This window comes from Pipistrellus kuhlii, unplaced genomic scaffold (assembly GCF_014108245.1).
Source record: "Pipistrellus kuhlii isolate mPipKuh1 unplaced genomic scaffold, mPipKuh1.p scaffold_m20_p_3, whole genome shotgun sequence".
NCBI classification, from domain to species: Eukaryota; Metazoa; Chordata; class Mammalia; order Chiroptera; family Vespertilionidae; genus Pipistrellus; species Pipistrellus kuhlii.
The window spans coordinates 161,516,698-161,535,952 of NW_023425529.1; the positions used below are offsets into that span (position 1 = coordinate 161,516,698).

General features: G+C 51.9%; 2 protein-coding genes across 9 annotated transcripts in view; both read left to right on the forward strand.

The window, feature by feature from the left end:
* The window catches only part of ATP11A (ATPase phospholipid transporting 11A), a 134,237-nt gene extending 127,184 nt beyond the window's left edge, over positions 1-7,053 (forward strand). For 4 of the 8 annotated variants that reach the window (XM_036457232.2, XM_036457233.2, XM_036457234.2 and 1 more), the window contains one exon: positions 3,914-7,053. In XM_036457232.2, coding sequence (XP_036313125.1) covers positions 3,914-4,150 — 237 coding nt within the window. In that variant the 3' untranslated portion in view covers positions 4,151-7,053. Of the gene's footprint in view, positions 1-2,336; positions 2,441-2,519; positions 2,968-3,913 lie in introns of those variants that run through there. The other 4 variants (XM_036457239.2, XM_036457242.2, XM_036457236.2 and 1 more) reach the window with 3 other exon arrangements.
* An 8,676-nt stretch (positions 7,054-15,729) lies between these two features.
* The window catches only part of MCF2L (MCF.2 cell line derived transforming sequence like), a 184,655-nt gene continuing 181,129 nt past the window's right edge, over positions 15,730-19,255 (forward strand). The window contains exon 1 of the mRNA XM_036457221.2: positions 15,730-15,834. The gene's annotated coding sequence lies outside the window, so the exon portion shown is untranslated. The remainder of the gene's footprint in view (positions 15,835-19,255) is intronic.

Genomic DNA, 19,255 nt, shown 5'->3' on the forward strand with positions numbered 1-19,255 from the left:
TTCCCGGCTCCTGTGTCTGTGATGACCACCACCGTGCCAGGAAATCCAGGGCTAACGTGTACCCGGATGTGGGAAGGCCATGTGGACTGTGATTTCTGTCAATTCACTAACCAGCGTTTCTCTCTCAGCGTCCATTGGAAGTATTCTATCCCACCGGCAGGGATCAGCTGCGTCTTCACTCAGGCCCAGCCGAGCGCAACGGGCTGTACTGCCTTAAATTCGTGGTTCCTGCATGTGAAGGTGTGGGTGTGGCAGTTTCTAAGTCACGCAAGCCCCTGCGTGAGCAGTTTCCTCAGTGCCCTCCTCCTCTCCGCAGCCCCGAGAGGATGGGCAGCAAGACCTCCTTGCTCCCATTCACCTCTTAAGTCCATTCTGCAGACAGGGAAGCTGAGGCCTCCCCAGGGCAGTGTGCTCGGACCAGCCCTCTGGGCAGTGGACAAAGCCAGGAGAAGTGTGTTTTGAGTCAAAAGTTCTACCAAATTCATTTTTAAAAATTTTGTTTTAGTCGGAGTGTTTCTAGGAAAAGCCTTCTAGTTTGCTTTAAACAGTTGTAGTAGCCTATTTCTCAGCCAGGGAGAGCCAGTTGCACAGCATTTCTCTGTGGCAGTCGCCTTGGATCAAAGTCTTTTTATCAGAGCCAAGATTTGAGGGACAGCACATTATCTAGAGATAGGTGTCTGTGTCCCAGCTGGAAGCCCACATTTATGTGTTCCCCCAAAGTAACGATACTTTGAAAACACATTTGGTATTCATGGTTTATGAATGCAGCTTAGGAAAATGTTTAATAGGAAAACACCTAAAGCAAGGAAAGGCTCCTTTTTTCTTTAAGTAACAGCTGCTCTTCTATACATTTTAAACCCTTTTTTTTTAACTAGCAAGATGCTACATTTTTTTTTTTTTTTTTTTTAGTTCGAGTGGTTATGGCAATCAAAGTTTTCTGATCTGAATTACAATTAATTACCTAGCTTCACGCCGCTGTGTACATGTCTGAAAAGACTCAGAGTGGAGTTATTGGGAACACTTCCATCAGTCCCAGGGGCGCTGATGGGATCGATCCAGTTGTGCCAACTCTGGGCTGAACGTGAGCGCTCTCTCGATGCCGCTTAGTGAGAGTGGGTTCGCTTCTGCTCCTTTACAGAGGCCAGCCTCTGGCTGCTCTGAGCAGGCCGTCTCTGAGTGCTCCGTGGTGTCTAGCCACACGGGGTGTGACCACAGTGTCCCCACACCCACACCTTCACACAGAGTCCCTGCAGCCAGCACGCTTCTGGCACGCACGAGGTGAAAGCTGGTGTTGCTGTAAAACCACCCCGATTGTTGCAAAACTTTGGAGGAATAAACATTAGGCTAGCTCTTATATGCAACATATAGTACTTCAAATGGATGGATTTTTTTTTCTTCTAACCTGTTCTATTAAAAAGTAAAACATCACAGTCACCAGGTTTCATGTATATATGTGTGTGCATACATATATATATGTATCTATAACTACCTATCTTTTTATATATAATTTAATTATATATAATTCAAAGGGCAACAACTCTACCTCCTGTTTAGCTCATTCCCCTCCTCCCCAGAAGACATTCTACAATTCAGACCTGTGGTTCTTCACTTCTTAAAATCTTCTTGCTATTACTGAGAAAATAAGATGATTGGACAAGAAGGTCTTAGTGTTCATATTCCAGCCCTGCTGATCTTTAGCTTTCAGGATCCTAGCTGTGGGCAGGGCTCTCCTGTTTGACCAGAGACAGGGCCAAGGATCAGAAGGAAAAGGAGAGATGGGAGGACAGAAGGACTGGGGCAGACAAGAAGACTGGCAGAAGGACAAGGATGGGCAGGCACACAGTTTCTCCCCTCAGGGCTATCTTTGGGAGGGTCGGGGACAGCTGTCTAGTAAATGGCACTTGAGGAGCCTTCATCTGAGTGTGGCAGGATCTTTGGCTTTAGGGTTCTGGAAGCATTTCCTGTGCTCACGACAGAGGCTGGCCTTTGCCGGGTTGGAAGCAGGCCCGGCAGGAGGCCCTTCAGCTGAGACCCTGCTCTCCCGCGTGGCCCGTCCTCTCTGCACCAGCTCCCTCCTGCTAGGGAGACCTCCTCTTCCCCCCAGCGGAGCCCCCGGGAACGCCCACACTGAGAGCCCGTGCCCATCCTGCCCCGGGTTTTGCACCGACTTTCACGTGAATCCGACGTGCCCTCTTCACACAGAGGGGCCTAGCGGGCACCCTCATGGGCACTGGCCCCCACCCAGATGCACGGCTGGATTTTGCCCTCAGCCGGCCCGGTGAGCTCTCCTGGTTCCCCACATGGCAGCCATCTCAGTGTCTTTCCTCGCCTTGCAGAGGAGCTCGAAACTCAAAACAGCGGTCGATGCCGCGCTGAGTCCGGACAGGCCGCTGCTGAAGGACGTCTTGCCGGGGCCGCGGCGCGATTAGCCCACGGATAGGTAACGGCGTCCACCATGCTGCCTGGCAGGCCCCCGGGGTGTGCTGTGACCTTTCCAACCGTCTGTTTTTCCTCCAAAGTTTTGCTGTGCTGTGCCGTTTTTGATAACAAAGATTCATTTAAAAACAAACACAAAAAGGAAATCATTGTTACACACACACACACACACACACATGAATTTCTGTCCCAGGTAAGTGGCCTGCCTGAGAGTGGCTGGACTACATATGGTTGAGTGTTGTGTATACACCTGTGGATGTGCATACATCTCCTACATGCACATACACATGCCGTGGTGAACATGGTTCCACGTGCACTTGCGTGAGGTCCCCGCGTGGTGTGCTCCGTGCTTGGTGTGCCAGAACAATCTCATTCCTCGTCCTCGGTGGTGGAAACGGCTTCCTTTCACAGGTCCGTCAGGAAAGGCCCTCTTTGGAAGTAAAAAAAGGAGTGTTGAACATTAGCCCAGGCGGGTCTGGTACGGATGCACTGCTGTCCGTCAGCCGAAGCCTGGTGTTGTGTCTGGGCCCCAAAAACAAGGGGCTAGAGTCCTCGGATTTGACAGACCCTCTTCTCTGCCCCAAAGCAGGCACACTTGGAGTGCTCTTTCCTTTAAAATAGATTTCTCCTCGCCCGGCCGGCACTCAGTGGTTGAACATTGATCTGTGAACCAGAAAGTCCCAGGTCGATTCCCGGTCAGGGCACATGCCTAGGTTGCAGGTTTAATCCCCAGTGTGGGGTGTGCAGGAGGCAGCCGATTGATGATTCTCATCATTGATGTTTCTATCTCTCCCTCTCCCTATCTGAAATCAATAAGAATATATATATATTTTTTAAAAAAATATATTTTTTATTGATTTTTTTACAGAGAGGAAGGGAGAGAGATAGAGAGCTAGAAACGTCGATGAGAGAGAAACATCGACCAGCTGCCTCTTGCACAACCCCCACTGGGGATGTGCCCGCAACCTAGGCATGTGCCCTGACCGGGAATCGAACCTGGGACCTTTCAGTCCGCAGACCGACGCTCTACCACTGAGCCAAACCGGTTTTGGCAATAAGAATATATTTTTAAAAAATAGATGTCTCCTCTCTAGCTGCCCCTCACTCCTTGCCTGCCTTCCCAGTGCAAAGGTGCCTAGGACGAGTCACTTTGTGTGACTAGAGATAAGCGTCTGCTGGAGCCGGCGAGCCAGCCGGTCAGGATGACGTGGACCCTGAGGGTTGGCATGGCACTCTTCCATTAAAGGAATCAGACCTAGTCCCTGGGGCCTTTATCAGCATTGTCTTTACCCAACGATGGGACAGGACAGCAAGGGGAGTTCGTAGCCAGACCGAGGTTCACACCGAGGATGGATACCGGCTGGCCGGTGTCCTGCAGTGGGAGACCCCGACCAGAACCACGGCAGGGTTTGCTTCAGATCATCGTGGTGGGATTCTTGCGAAGGGGCCTGACTCTGTCTTCTCCGTTTTCCGACAGAGCATGCACACCCAGGGTCAGGACCACTCTGAAGTCAGCCGTTTTGTCTCTCTGCACAGCCCCCACACCTCAGCCTTCTGGCCGGTGACGTTACCGTGCCCGGAGAGCAAGGAGTGCTCGGCCCTCCCTCCCGTGGTCTGTAACTCAGACGCCTGTCGCCTTCCCAGCGGGACACCCTGCTGCCACGGGGTCTCCGGGGAGGCAGGTGGCGAACAGATCACCAGTTCAAGCCTTTAAGAACCGCACGCGAGTGTGCGCCGTGCGCGCATGTACTTGTCCTCCGCCCCCAAAGGAGGAAGAGGGGGCGCCAGGACCCATCGGGAGTGCGGAGGCTGGCAGTCCGGGTTGTCATTTCTCACAGGCCTGGCGGCCTCGGGTATTGAGTTGGGCTGCTAACAGGAAGGCGTGCACTGGGCTGGTACAGGGCCTGCTACATCCGTCCCAGGCCAGGGTCTGCCTGCGCCCCGTCATCTCCGCCACACGCATCACCCGAGGAGGATGTCTGCGTGGAGATGGGCCGTCCAGCTTCAGGCGGGAAGCAGTCCCCCCACAGCCGCCCTGAAAGCACAGACGTGACTCTGCCCTGCGGAACCCATGGTTGGGCCGCCGCTTCCTTCTCCGGAGCCCTCCGGTACCTCCGCTTGTGGCACAGACACGAGTAAGCGCGCATCCATTTCCTGTCGGAGTCGCCCCCCGTGCTGTTGCTTCTGTTCAGAGCCCTCCACGTACTGAAGCTGATTCTTGGGGCCGTGTCTGCTTCAGAGTTTGTTTCTCCGAGGGAGGTGTGACCCCTGTGTGTTTTGGACTCTGTGTTTCCGTGTCTCTTCCTTTCCCGTTCCCTGGGAGGGGGAAAGAGGATTCACGTAGGAGGAATGGGCAATGCTGGCCATGTAAGCCTTCCCAGTACAAGTTTTGAGATACTCACCTTTGCTTCCAAGGGTGAAACGTGTCCGTTTACTCTTGTTGGGAAGTGTATATTTCATGGGGGCTCGGGGGGAGGGGGTGGTCTCTCTCAGCGCCCTCCTGGAGAGGTGGCCTCTTAGGGGCGGTGTTCTTCCAAAATCTATACAGGCCCACGGGGCCGCCCCCAAGACGGCACATGAGTACTGAAAAGCAATATCGCCACTCGAAGCTGCCACCTCCCCGGTAGCTCTGACCAAAGCTCACTCTGAGCTTTCTGTTCGGCCTCTGCCTTGCTGTGCGTGCGTCCAGCGGGTAGACCAGCAGGAGGCTGCTGAGTTCAAGTTCTGTCACTTTCCTGCACTGGTATTTCTATGTCTAGGAATAGCCTACTTGACATAAAATAGCCTTAATGGTCCATAAGGAAGACATTTCAGGGTGAGATTCAAACTTTAAATGTTAAAACTGATGCCTTTTTAGAAAAGTGTCACCCGGAAACTAACCTGGTCCGCTGGCCTCAAGGACCTGGTCCGCCGGCCGATCTCACGCTGCGGAATTGGGGGGCGCTGGTAAGTGAACCCCCGAGTCTGCTTCCGAGATGCTGGATGTTACATAGTTTTGGAAGTTCAAATTCCACAATTTGATTGTATCATGTCTCACCTAAAATATTTAGTTGATGTAGGGAATAAATTCACAGTAAGAACAGTGAACGCAGAGTAGTTGGGATAAATTGAGGGGAAGTGTAAACACCATACCAAAGACTAGGTCACGAAAGTCTGGCGCCCTGTCCATCCGGGAGTCCTCCTCGCCACACCCACCCGTCCATCCTGTCTTCCTGTCACTCCCCATGTTCTGTGTGTGGTAGCAGCCCCTGGCTGTTCTGGTCCACACCAGGCCCTGCAAACAATGGTGTGCACATTTTTACAGCCGTTTTTAAGAACCTAATATGGGTATAAGTCATACCTGTAGGGGGGACAGATTCTCTGTATGTTTAGTTAACAAATTCTTTGTAATGTATTTTTTTAGGAATCTTAAAATTGCCTTTGCACTGAAGTATTTTCATAGCTATTTCTATCTCTTATTCATTTATTTGTTAACATACCATATCTAATTTTTAAAGTATGTTTTTAAAGCTTTTTATTTTTTAAGTTGGTGACATTTTGGCCACTTTAAATTCTGGCACGAGTTTTGGCTGAATGTCTCGAGATCTGATGAATGTGAATTTTCAGGTTTGATTTTATTCTCTACACCTGTCCATTTTTTGGTGTTTCTGGTGGCAGTGATCAGTTGAAAGGCATATTCAGAGTATAATGTTTTGCAATGCTTATTCTTCACAGTTCACTGCAAACTTCATCTGCTTTTGGTTTTGTTTTTATTTTCCATCTTTCCGCCTTAACACAGAAGCTTCTTACTTGATGGTTCGGTATCTTCTTTCACCTGTGTTGAGACGGTTACCATTTACCTCGGATAGCTGAAGTCGCATATGAAAGTTACTAAGCCTGTATGTACATGCTCCATGATGTTTCTTAAAAACGTGTGTGGGAAATGAAGGGACAGAAGCAAAGGGAGGAAGAGAAGAACCCTGCTGAAATGACATTTCAGATATGTCTCTGATATTCAGATATTAATGTGATTTCTTTTCACCTCACAGAAGTTAGTCTTTACTTGCCTTTAACTTTAAAGCAAGTAACGTTAAGCATTTTTTTTCTTAGTTTTGAAACTCTTACTCGTGACTGCCTATGTTAGTAGATCATTAACTCATAATTTCCCACGTTGGTCAGAATATCTGGTTCCTAACCCGCATTCCAGCCCAACATCCTATAAGCACGAGTGGTCCCGACCATGTCACCTTCTCTCACTCTCAGCGTCACATCCACTCACAGCCACACATGTACACATGTGCCAGTTCTCATGCACACACACACAACACACACACATACATGTTCCCCAGGCCCCAAGCATCCTGCCTCCTTCCTAAGGGGATCACGTGAGGAGCCCCCAAAAGACAAGGCTTCTTGGGCCTCCATGCCAAGTGCTTTGCAGGGCAGCCCCTGGGTGTGAGCGGAGCTGCTGTGTGGCCCAAGCTCCTTTTCAGGAAGTCCAACCTCTCCCCTCCCCACTGACACCCCCCTCCTATGCTTCGCCCTTGGGACAAGTGGCAGAAAGTGGCACCTGGACCCTCCCAGCTGCAGCATCTTCACAGGATCACAGGCTGACCCTCTGCCATGGGGCAGCTAGGAGAAAAGCGTCCTTCCCTTGGCATTCCTATCAGAACCCAAATCCACCCCCTCCTGTGCATTTGACCCGATAGGGTGAACACAGACCAGGGGACACCTGGTGGTGCAGCCAGGACGAGGGAAGGAGGCTGAAAGCAACCAGCTTCTGCAATAACGGGTTTATAGAACTGCAGTCTGGCCTGGTGAGATCGTGCAACTTTAACTACAAAAGTGTCTCAGCCCTGCCGTGCCCACTATTCTTCAATTGCTGGGCATCACCAAATGTTCAGTGCAACCTAAAGGGAGTTTTCTGGCCTTTTTCTTTAAACCACTAGGTTCACCTGATTTGCACTGACTAGTAAAAACGTAAAGCAACCACTTCTACTTTACCTTTAAATTAATATTATTTATTTGATAGCTCAATATAACACCGTGGTATGAAGTTTCTTGCGTTCTTCATTTCTTTTGGAAGTTTTCCATTTGTAACTTTAAAAACAGGAACATTTTCTGTTGGTTACTTCATTTTTTTTTTTAAGTAGAGGGTAGGTAAATGAGAATGAGAATCATTCTGATATTGTCTATCAACAAAGTTTTAATGAAGACATGTTGGAAGTATTATTAAAGTGTGATTCTACTTTTGCAGAAAAAAATATATAAAGATCAGTTTATATAGCTTTATTTTTTACCTTATCAAAATACACAGAATTTTAATATGCATATATTGTCTGTGACTTAAAATTATAATGTATGTCTGCATTGCCATTTATAATGTCCATCGATTATGTAATGTAATAAAAGAGAACCTTCAAAAATGTATTTAGCAGGAATGGAATCTGTAGTTGTCATCATCATAAATACTGGAATTTATTTTTAAATTATTGACTATAGTAGGTGCGTTTAAGATAATGTCAGCCTCCAGACAGTCATGTTTAATTGATAGTAATTCATTAACCTGCTTTGAACCATTAAATTATAAATTAAACCAAATCTTACATTTCTGTACAGTTTATTTTGTATGCTGTTTTTAACTTTTATTTCTGTAGATAAAGTATGAGTTATTACTTATATTGGACTTTTCTGCAGATTATCTAAGCAGGAGACTTGAATCTGCTTGCAATAAAGAAGAAAAAATGTTTGATTTAGTTTCTTTATAAATTAAAATCATCTGAGAAGTTGGATTTAAATGTCTGCAAACAGAAGCTACGGAGAAAAACACTCTCCAAGTGAGGGTTTTTGTTGCCAGATCAAGTGGACAACAGACTGTGGAAACAGCTTTCCTGAACATGTATGGAGTGGAGTGGTTTCTACCTCCCTTTTGCCCCTGCTGGCCCAGAGTTGCCCTGCACTCACTAAGACCATAGTGCCCAGATGTGGTTGAAGGGCCTCACAGAACAGGAAACAGAGTATTGGGGTTTCTTAATGCTCTGCCCATCCACACACCCCCCCTCCCTGATTGTCATACCCAAGATCCATGCCTTCAGCCACATTCCTGAGGTCTAAGCTTCCCCTTTCCATTAGGTTCCTCTTCCTTTCCTCTCGGCCAAACCCTAGGCCCCCAGCCCTACATGGGTCTCCTGGGCTATGCTGTTTGCACCCAGTTCCGCTATGATGGAGATCTAGTTCTGTGCGCTCACAACTGCCCACCGGGTTAGATCCTAGGCACTGCTCTGAACACCCAGGAACGCCCCAGGTGGGGCCTGTGATTTAGCCCCCAATCCTCATCTTCCCCAGCCCTGCATCTTCTGACCATCTGCCTCCCCACCCACTGGCCGCTGCCATCCCTCCCAAAGCCTGCTGGCAGGTCTCAGTCCCTGGGGTTCTGACATGCATGAGTGAAAAGGGTGGAGTCAGTTGAGGACCCCCAGAAACAGCTTTGGACTTGAGCTAGCACTGTCCTTTTGAAGGCTTATTGCTCAGCTGAGGTGTCAATACCTCAGACCCTGGGGAGGGACTATCAGGCCTCAGGCTCTGCCATGTACAATTCTAAATTTAGAACTTGCCCTACCTGATTTGGCTCAGTGGAAAGAGTGTCGGGCCTACAGACTGAAGGGTCCTGGGTTCGATTCCAGTCAAGGGCACACGCCCAGGTTGTGGGCTTGATCCCCAGTAGGGGGCGTGCAGGAGGCAGCCAATGATTCTCACCATTGATGTTTCTATCTCCTCCCTCTCTGAAATCAATAAAAATATAGATATAAACTTGGAACTTTCCCCCTGCCAGCCCTGGAATGCCAGCAAGCACGGAGAAACACACGGAATGGGTGACCTTCACTGTCCCAGACCAAACCCCAGTAGCCAAACACAGAAGGCTACAAAATGCCAGGGCTGCAGCAGGAAGTAAATGCCACAGGGGAATCCAGGCTCCCAGTGCTGCTGGCTGCTGGTGAGTGCCCGCGGTTCACACCTGCCTCAGGTGACTGGAATGTGTGACCGAATTAACCTGGCAGCTGGGATGAGCCAGGAGATTGCACATTGGTATGAGGCTTGGCAGGTATAAACAGCCAATGCCATCCACCTGTATCCACGGGGAATGCACAACCATTTATTTCTCTAGGTCAGTCCCAGCTTGATCAACACCCATACATTATTAAGCTTCTCTTTCAAGGAGAAATCTTGGAACACTTAGTTTCTCAATTCCTTCCTTGTGCCAGAGGACACCATTAAAATTTTAAGAGTCCTATTAATTTCCTCAGGGAAAATGCCCACCTAAGTTCATTTTTATTGTCCAGGGAACTATTAGAATCACTAAGAAACGTCCAATCAGATAGCAGATTGCTAACTCATCATTGACATACATGTATGAGTCTTAAGTCTAATAGAAGCCCTACAGAAATCTGAGAAACTCATCTATGAATCAGATGAAGAATTTCATATTAAAGACATCCAACCCCACAATTAGGGGTCATGGGTCATGACTGAAGGAGGTGAACCTTGAATAAACACTTGATGTTTGATGTCCAGATAAATGTACACTCATTGCCCACAGCAGATTATTCAAGGCACCCTGTCTCCGTCCTTACATCATTTTGTTTGCTCTGTTGACCCATCAGCAAGATACAGGAAATATCTTGAGAGCCACAGAAGGCCATGCCTTGTACCTTGAGCCTGTTGACGGACTGTCCTAATGTATTTGTTAAAACTTTAATGAAAATATGGATTCCTGGATGTGTTACTTATTAAGGGTATATATGATCCTTTAAAGTTACACAAAATCATAATTAGAGAAAAAATATATACTTCTCAGTGCTCTTACTCATTTTTCTTTGTACTTTTAATTTTTATTATTGTTAATCCTCACGCAAGGATATTTTTCCATTGTTTTTTTAGAGAGAGTGGAAGGGAAGAGACAGAGCAAAAAACATTGATGTGAGAGAAATCGATTGGTTGCCTCCCTCAAGGGATTAGTCTGCAACCGAAATATGGGTGCCCTTGACCGGAATCGAACCTGGAACCCTTTAGTCCGAGGGCCGATGCTGTATCTGCTGAGACAAACTGTGTAGGGTCTTATTTATTTGGTTTCAACAAGATTGAAAGAAAGGGAGAGGGTTTAAGTAAACTGAGAAGAAATGTCCTCTTGAGAATTTCAGATAGTTTTTATACCTTCAGAATTTTTAGAAGATCCATTATAAAGTCTCAAAATATGAATTAAATATCAAAATAAACATGCTTTAATTAGCTTTGATTCATTTATGGATGATTATAAACTAGTCTTTATAAACTCTTTGATTCATTTATGGATGATTATAAACTAGTCTTTATAAACTAGTTAAGTAAAAAAAGAAAATGTATGTGATAAGAGGCAAATGGAGGTTAAAATCTTGACCAGTGACATTCACATACGAAAACTGAGACCTCACTCTTATTGTCAGCCTTTGGAGGTTGTCTTAGGACAGTTGGGACAGTTTGTATGAAAGAAGAATCAGGCAGCACAGAAATGGCCAGCCTTCTTGGACACCTAACTGTGTCTTCTACAGCACTCAATGGAAGAGCAACATAAAACAAGCTACCTGTGGCTCTCTGTATTCCTTCTCTGGGGGGACTGGAACAAAGCACCATGGCCTGGGTGGCTTGAACAATAGGAATGGATTGTCTCAGTCCTGGAGGCAGAAGTCTCAGAGCAGGTGTCGAACAAGTTGGTTCCTTCTGAGCCGTGAGGGAGAATCTGGTGCACGCTGTTCCCCAGCCTCTGGGGAAGCTGGTGATCTTCGGTGACCCTTGGCTTGCAGACCCATCAGTCATCTCTGCCTTCACCTCCACTTGGCATTCCTCCTGCTCATGTCTGTGGCCAAATTTCCCATTTTTATGAGGACACCTGTATATTGGCTTAGTTACCCATCCCAATGACCTCAGTTTATCCTAATTGCCTCTGTAAGGGCACATTGTGAGACATTGGAGGTTAGGATCTCAACATACCTTTTGTGGGGGAAGGACACAATTCAAGCCATAATAGTTTGGGGAAAACAACAAGACATTTAGTCTGGCCATAGAACAGTCAGGTGAGCACAGAGGCTGTGCACACAGAGTGTGCATGCAGAGAACAGTAGGGGACAGTGGGTGGGTATTTAAGTAGGGCACCGCTCAACTATACCTGAGCTCACATCTCCACGCAGAGCTGTACCGAAGGCTTACCAACCATGCCTTTCCTCTGGTCCTCCTTGGGCCACTGAGCCTGGGAGGGCACCTGGTTGACAGGCAGAACCTGAGTGGGGAAGAAGAGTGCTCCTGAAATGAAGGCTAGAAATTAGGATGTAACCCATCTCCCGCCTGCACGATTTCCTCAGAAACCAGCCTTCCTCCTGCCAGAGGTGACGCGTGGCAGGTGAGCAATGCCCCCCTCTCTCCACTGGCACCAGCGTCTCCCTATCTGCTTGTTGTCCCGTCAGCATCAGAGAGCCCATCAGACACCGTAGCCTCCCATCGGCTGCTGACACGTTTCTCATCTCCCCGTTTATACAACCTTCCAAAGGTGTCTAGATGTTGCCTGTCACTCTCTCCTCAGCCCACCCAAATCAGGTTTGTCTCCTGCTCCACTGGGACAGCCCAGGGGCCCCCACCACTCAGGGCCCTGTCTTGTCTTCTTCCCCTGCCTGGCCTGTGTTCACAGCCCAGCTTGGTTCTGGGAGGTGACTCCATGGAACTGCAGACTATGCTTTGTGAATGTCCAGTGTCTAGTTCCGGGCCAGGAACCACGTTGCTGCCTGAACAAAGCCCATGCCTGGAGGGCTCTGGGCCCCACCCCACCTGCCCTGCCGAGCCAGCACTTTGGGGGCTATATGCGTTCAGAACTAGATTGTAGAAGTCCCCCCTTGTGGAGCCTAGGCACCAGCTGGGAGAGGCCATGATCAGCAGAGCAGCAATTAAACCAGACCTCTGCCTGCCTGCCTTCAGGAGGAAGAGGGTGCGGGGATGGAGGGGAGGATGGCTGCCAGGGTCAAGGCAGGGTTGCTGCTGATTTAGGGGACCAGAGAAGATAATGTTTTCTGTCTTCCCTTCCCTTTCCAGACTAGTTCTCTGAAGCCTTGGGGATGGGGTAGGTAGCCAGCCCCAACCCCCCAACGATGACCCCTCAGTTCTCCCAGCAACGTCCCAGCTTGTTCCCTCTCCATCTGGACCCAGCGTGGGAGGGGGTGAGGGGCAGATTCCAAAACACACTGAGGGTGCCCCGTGTTTTCAGAAGGAAGGAAGGAAGGAAGGGAGGGAAGGAGAAAGGGTGTCCTGTCACCTTTTTTCCTTCATCTCAGATGGAGAACACTGTTTACTAGCTAAGGTGTTATTATTTATTTTGCTCTAGACTTACTTCGAGAGCAATGCTTTACATAAAGAGTTTAATCTCAAATGGGAACGTTTCAAACACCGAGTCAGAGAAATTGGGGGAGATCTGGAAGGCAGGTGAATCTTTCTCAATTGCTTGCTGGGCACAGTGACCCAGTGGAGTTCCAAACACAGCAGACTACAGATGCCCATTCTCACAGCCTTCCCGAGGCTGCTCAGTGTCATGTGATCGCTCCAGGCCTCTGCGATTGCTGTGGGACACGCAGCAGGTGAACTGGAAAGTCCCACCTCTCCAGACGGAGCTCAGGACGTGCGTGTGCCAAGACACGGACTGTGTGCTCTGAACACGGGATGACGGCTGGTCTCCTCACCACAAGCACATGATACCCCCGAGTGAATTACCCCTTAGGCTTCTGCTCCTCCGCCACCCTTTCTAGAGCCCCTTTCTGATGGTAATTCCTGTGTGCCTCACTGGGGCTCTGGTGACTGACTGTGAAAACCACAGAGAGCCAGTCACAAAGGACTCATCTGACCACAACAAGCCAGACATCAGCAGGGCACCGCTCGGGACAGTGATAAGCTGGGCTGGGCTTTTGTTCTTGAGGGAATTCATTTCCTCTTGAATGACCTCATCTTTAGAATTCGTCCTAAGATTTTTTTTTTTTTTTTTGAACAGCACAGAATCCTTGGGGTTTGTCCTCTGTGTTTTCACCGTGGCCGCGTCCCTAAGTAGTAAGTGTTCACGGAGGAGGTAAGACAGGCGGCTGGGTCTGTTGGTGTGTTGGTGCCAGGGAGCTGCCTACCAGTCCCACGCCAGCTCGTGGGGTGCAGAACGGAGATGAGTATTCAGGATCCTGCGTGGGAAGCCCCCCATTGTGGCAGGTGGGGGTCTAGGCTGTGCTGCTGTGGGATCTGAGCCTGCAGCCTACAGGCAGCCTCCTGCCGGGGTCTGGGCTCGGTCACTGGCCATTTCCCTCATTTTCTGCACCAGTGGAGCCCTCTGCTCGCACATCCTGCTCAGTGCTCCTCCCAGGGGAGCCCCAGGGGCTGCCTCCTCTTGGACTTTTATCGCTCAATTAAATGATATTTAATACAGCCTGTCAGAGAGAATCTCATTACCAGAAGGCCTTTGATGCTTTCATGGGAAATGAGGAGTTGGGCTTAAAAAAAAAAAAACAGGTAAGAAACACACGAAGGCCCACTATGACCTTTTTCTCACAGGTTTTTGGGGCGTTTCTAGTAATGAGCCCCTCCTGTTTCCTGGGTTCAAAGCTATTGGGTAAGGGAGTTCCCCTTCCATTTAATTTCCTGTCCCCCTCAAAGCGCCCCAGACCTTCTCCGGCACAGCTTGCCCACCCTGCTGGCTCTGTTCATTCAGGAAGCCCTATACTCAGGAGCTCGCACCAACCCTGCCTCAACACCTCGCAGGGAGTGTGGTGCCTGGAGACAGCATGGGAGGCAGGGAGACCTTGGCCCCCAGTGTGCACGCCCAGGCCAGGAGCACCCCGATTCTCCACAAGTCCCCAGGTGGTGCTGTGCTCCGCAGGTCCCCACCGGGGCAGGGTCCACCCCGTCAGGTCCCACCTGGGTCTTCAGGGCCCAAGCACCCGCCCCTCCAGCTCAGGGTGGGCATCCCTGTGCGGGGCTCTGGGCCGGTGACTCCTCTCCTGGGGCTTCCTGCCCGCGGAGTCGTCTTTTGGGTTCGCATTTGTTTTCCTCTCTGGGCTGAACTCCGTGTTTATTTGATTCACACGGGCTGCCCACTTTCACCCACTACAGACATGTTAAAGTCCCGATTACAGTTTCTGTATAGACACAAATTTAGGATGTTTTAGTCTTTCTATGCCACTTTTTTTTTTTTTTAATTTAAGTTTAGTTCTAATCTAGATCCTCTGTTTCCCGGGAGCCCAGGCAGACTAGAATGGAAAGGCGCGGTCTTTTCTCCTTTTCTTAAAACGTGTTCCAGGGAGAGGAACCCAGCACTGGTTCCGCGGCCCCTGCGCGCCTTTCTCGGGGCGGCGCTTTTGAATCAATGTCGAGGGGTGCACAGAGCCCCTGCCAGCCCAGTGCCCTCGGGTAGCCACAGTCCCCACAGGTCGCGGAGCCCAGGTTTCCTGGCGTTTCACCTGCGTGTGGTGGCCACTTGCTAGGGGCGGACACAGCCTCCTCCCCCAGGACGGCCCGCAGCGCGGCCCCCCCACCCCCACCCCGGGAGCACTGCGGTCACTGGGGGCCCGCGCACCCGGCTTCAGAGAGGACTCACAGCCTCTTCCTTCTGCCCGAGCCCGACCCGGCCCACCGAGGGAGCGGGTGGGACCCCGTTGTGCAGGTGAGCCCGGGACGTGGGGTGGGGCCCCGAGCAGACCCCAAGTCCAGCCTCCGCCCTCCGGTCGTGCGGTCTGATCCGGGGTCGACGTGACCCCAGGCGCAGAGGCAGGACCCCTGCCCTCTTGTTCCTGGCTAACCCGTGGGGGTCTCCCCTCCCCCTCTGACTCTGTCCCTGGCTCCCTAGACTCAACTCCTCCTGACCCCGTCCCCCCTCCCGGACTCCGCCCCACCTGCCCTTCACTCCGCCCCTCCCCGGCCTCGCACTCCCGTCTCCCTCCCCCTCCTTCCTCCGCCGTCAGTCCCCTCTTCCCAAACTTTACCCCCTTCTCCCTCTCTCTCCCCTCCTCCCGGTCCCCTGGTCTCCCAGCCTCTGCTGCCGGCCTCCCTCCCCCGACTCCTCCCTTTCCTCCTCCCCCTCCTCCCCTCTGCCTCCTCCCGGCGCCCACCTCTCAGCGTCCCCCCCCCCAAGGCCCTACCCTTCCTGCCCCTTCCCCTCCCCCCCTCCCGCCTTCTCCCTCCGGCCCCTCTCCCATTCTCTCCTCTGCCCCTTTCCCCTCCCCCTCCCCCTCTCCTCCCCTTTTCCTCCCCCTGTCGCCTCCCCCCCCCCCCCCCCCCGGCGGCGCCGGGAGCCGGTGTCGGCGCGCGGGCACCTGTGCGCTCGGGACGGAGGACGCAGGACGGCGGGGAGGACCGCCCAGGCCCGGCAAGGTGTGCGGGGCGGGGCGGGGGGCGCGTGGAGAGGGGCCGGAGGAGGGGGGCGGACAGGGCGTCCGGAGGCGAAGGAAATTGGTCTGTTAGGGCGGACTCGGGCTATTCCCCCCTGAACCCCCGCCGCCTCCAGGCGTCTGGCCTCTGGGAGCCCCGGGAGCCCTGCCTGGGAGCTGGGAGCCGGGGCGCCCTGGGCACGGGCTCCGCTTCGCAGATACCCTCTCCATGGTCGCGGCAGCTGTCACCCAAAGGGGCCCTCTCCGTCTGAGGTCCCCTCACACCTCCTAGAGCCGCCCCGCAAGCTCCCCTGCCCGCTGGGCATGCTTTTGGGGGACGGGTGTGGGGACGGGGCGGTGGGGACGGGTGTGGCCTGGCCAGCGCTCCTCTGGGCCGGTGGGTCCGCAGCTCAGGAGTGGAAAGGACCTGGTCCCGAAGTCTAGCTGCTTTGCCTTTCATAGGAGTAAGGAAAGGAGAAGTTTAAAGAGGAGAATGTCTCTTCCTGCAGTGTAAAGAAGAGAATGTAATTTTCTCATTCAGCTCCCAGGCTGTTCTGCCCACATGTTTTTAACCACATGTTTTTAACGTCACATTTGTTGCTACGGGATTGGCTCCTGGGTAGCACTACACACTTAAATGGGATCCCGGGTGGAGGGTGGGGGTGGGAGGAACCTGGAGGAGGCTTTTTTCTAGAGCAACTGCAGTCTTAACTTTACTGGAAACACCCCTGCCAGGGTGACAGGTGGCCTGGCACTGCCCCTGGCGGACAGAGGGCCTGTGAGCCCTGGCCAAGGAAGGCGGTAAGGTGACCGCGAGCTCACAGGCAGGATGTGCAGGGGATGGCCGTGGGAGGCCCCAGGATGCTGGCCACCAAGTGGCAGGGCTGAGCCACAGAAATAGAAGTTCATCCCCCGTGGCCGCTGCTGGTGGTGGAGTGAGTGCCTGAGCCCACTCCTGTGCAGGCAGGAGACCCCACTAGGCTGGTAAGTGTGTGTGTCAGGGTGTGTGGGGGGGGTGTCTTTGTGGAGCACTCACACTGGAGGGTCTTCTAAAATGCAACTCGATGGGCTGACTGGCCCAAAGCTGGTTTTGAGACCTGAGTTTTCAGACAGAAATTTCTTGAGTTCTGAGTTCTGCTCCAGCCTCTTCGGATCAGCTGCGGCTGGAGGGCCCACCGCCCTCCCCTCACACCTCTGGGGACGGGACAGTCCTGTCCTGCAGCCCCCGTGGGTGGAGAGGAGGATGAGTTGGTGAAACGGGACCCATAGGAAGGGAGGGTTTTAGGCTCTATTTTAGGATCCCCTTCGATTTTCAGCTGCTCAGACTTTGGGCCCTGCAGCACCCTCCCGAGTCCCGACTTCTCAGTCTGGGGCAGGGACCTGCAGGGGCAGGGATGGCAAACCTATGCCTCTGCGAACCTCAGTTTTGTTCTATGTGAAATGGGGGGGACGCCTCCCCTGGCTGCCTCACAGAGTTTGAAAGCAAGTGATGGGTGTGAAAGGCTGCTGTAGGGAACTGCAGCGAGGGGGGGGGGGTGGGGGGGAGAAGGGGGTTGGGGCCCTTGAGGCTTAGTTACAACTCTCTTTGTGTTATTTAAGAGTGGTAGAGGCAAGGTTTTCATACAAGAGACCTGTAAGAACAGTGAGGAGCCCTAACCGGTTTGGGGCTAAAGCATCAGTGGATAAAGCATCAGTGGACTGAAGGGTCCCGGGTTCGATTCTTGTCAAGGGCATATACTTTGATTGTGGGCATATCCCTGGTAGGGTGTGTGCAGGAGGCAGCTGATCGATGTTTCTCTTTCATCACTGTTTCTAACTCTCTATCCGTCCCCCTTCCTATCTGTAAAAAAATCAATAAAATGTATTTTTAAAAAACAAGTGAGGAGGGGGACAGTAACCTATCTTACACAGGTGCTGGGTCTGCAGGGCACCGTGCAGGGAGAACATCTCTGCGCGAACCCCTCCCCCCTTCCCCGCTTCATTGCATTCATGTCATAACCAGGTGGGCCAAGATCAGCTTTCTAGTCAACACGCTCCTTTTCGGAGGTTGGAGACTTTCAATAAGGTCTGGACATTTACGGGGGAAAGGCAGCATCTTGGTGACTCGCAGGGAGATTACAGCCAGTTCAAAAGGAGAGGTCTCTGCCACTGGGTTATTTAGTGACTCTTGTACGCGGGGTCGGGGGACACGCGGGGGGCTGAAATTGAAGCAGAGGAGTCTGTAGTATCCTCAAGAATGTTTCCGATTGACAGCATCTGGCCCCCACTTCCGTTGATGTGGTGCGATTGTAAGAGGCTCCTGGTGAAGGAGGAGTTAGAAGTGTGATAGTAACCATCGTGTGAGAAACGTGATGTTCTGTGTCAAGCTTTCTTTTCTTAAGTTCACTCCATCTCACCCTTAGTGTCAGCTCCCAAGAGCAGGGAGACCCCGGGCTGAGCACAGGGGACACGCGGGTTTGTTTTCAGAGTGATCGTCAGGGGGGAGAGGCAGTCTCACAGGCTGCCTGTTAGAATGCGGGCCCCGGGCCCCCACACCCTCCTGGCCGAGGTGGGCCCGGAGCCCACATCTGAAGCAGGCCTGGCGATGGCAGTGACTTTCTCCCTGGAAGAGGGCGTAGAGCACATGTGTCAAACACAAGGCCCGTGGGCCAAATCCGTCCCGCCAGGCCTTGCAATGTGGCCCGCCCCGCGCTGTCATCACTGCACTCCGCTGCGTTTCCATCACAATGATAGTTTATGACTGTTCAGTAAACCATTCGGCCCGCGATTTAGGCTGGATTTTAGATTTTGGCCCCTTCTCTGATTGAGTTCGACACCCCTAGCGTAGAGGATGGGGTGGGGTGTCTTCCCCAAAACACCTGCAGCAAGAACTGCTTTGGGCTGAGTGCCTGCATTACAGAGGAGGCTGCAGGAACTGGCGGAGTTTGGCTGTGCCGTTGTTGAGGGGGGCTGGAAGAGGCCCACACAGCACCCCCTCGAGGACAGCACCCCCTCGAGGACAGCACCATCTGGAGGACAGCGCCCCTTGAGGACCACCCTGGTGCTTGCGGTGTCGTCTCGGGCTTTGAGCTGGCATAGCCTGTCTGTAGCCTTCCCCCTTGGGACAGCCACACAACCATGCTGCCTCCTGGCTTCCTCCACTGAAACTTTCAGAACTGCAGCCCATGAAAGGTTGCCAGACACTCCATGGTCACCCTGTAGCTCTCGGACATCCGGAGGGCTGGACAGCTTGACGTTGTGGTCAGGGGCCTATCCTGACTCTGACTCATCAAACATCATGGCAGCCCTTAGTCAGCTCCAGAATTCACAGGAAACTCAAGCCCTCCCCAGGACCTCCCAGTATCTTTGGGGCCCAAACAACCAGTCCCTACCAGCTGGAGGGGGCATGGACCCACCAAGTGTCCATCTGAAGAGGCTGCACCTGG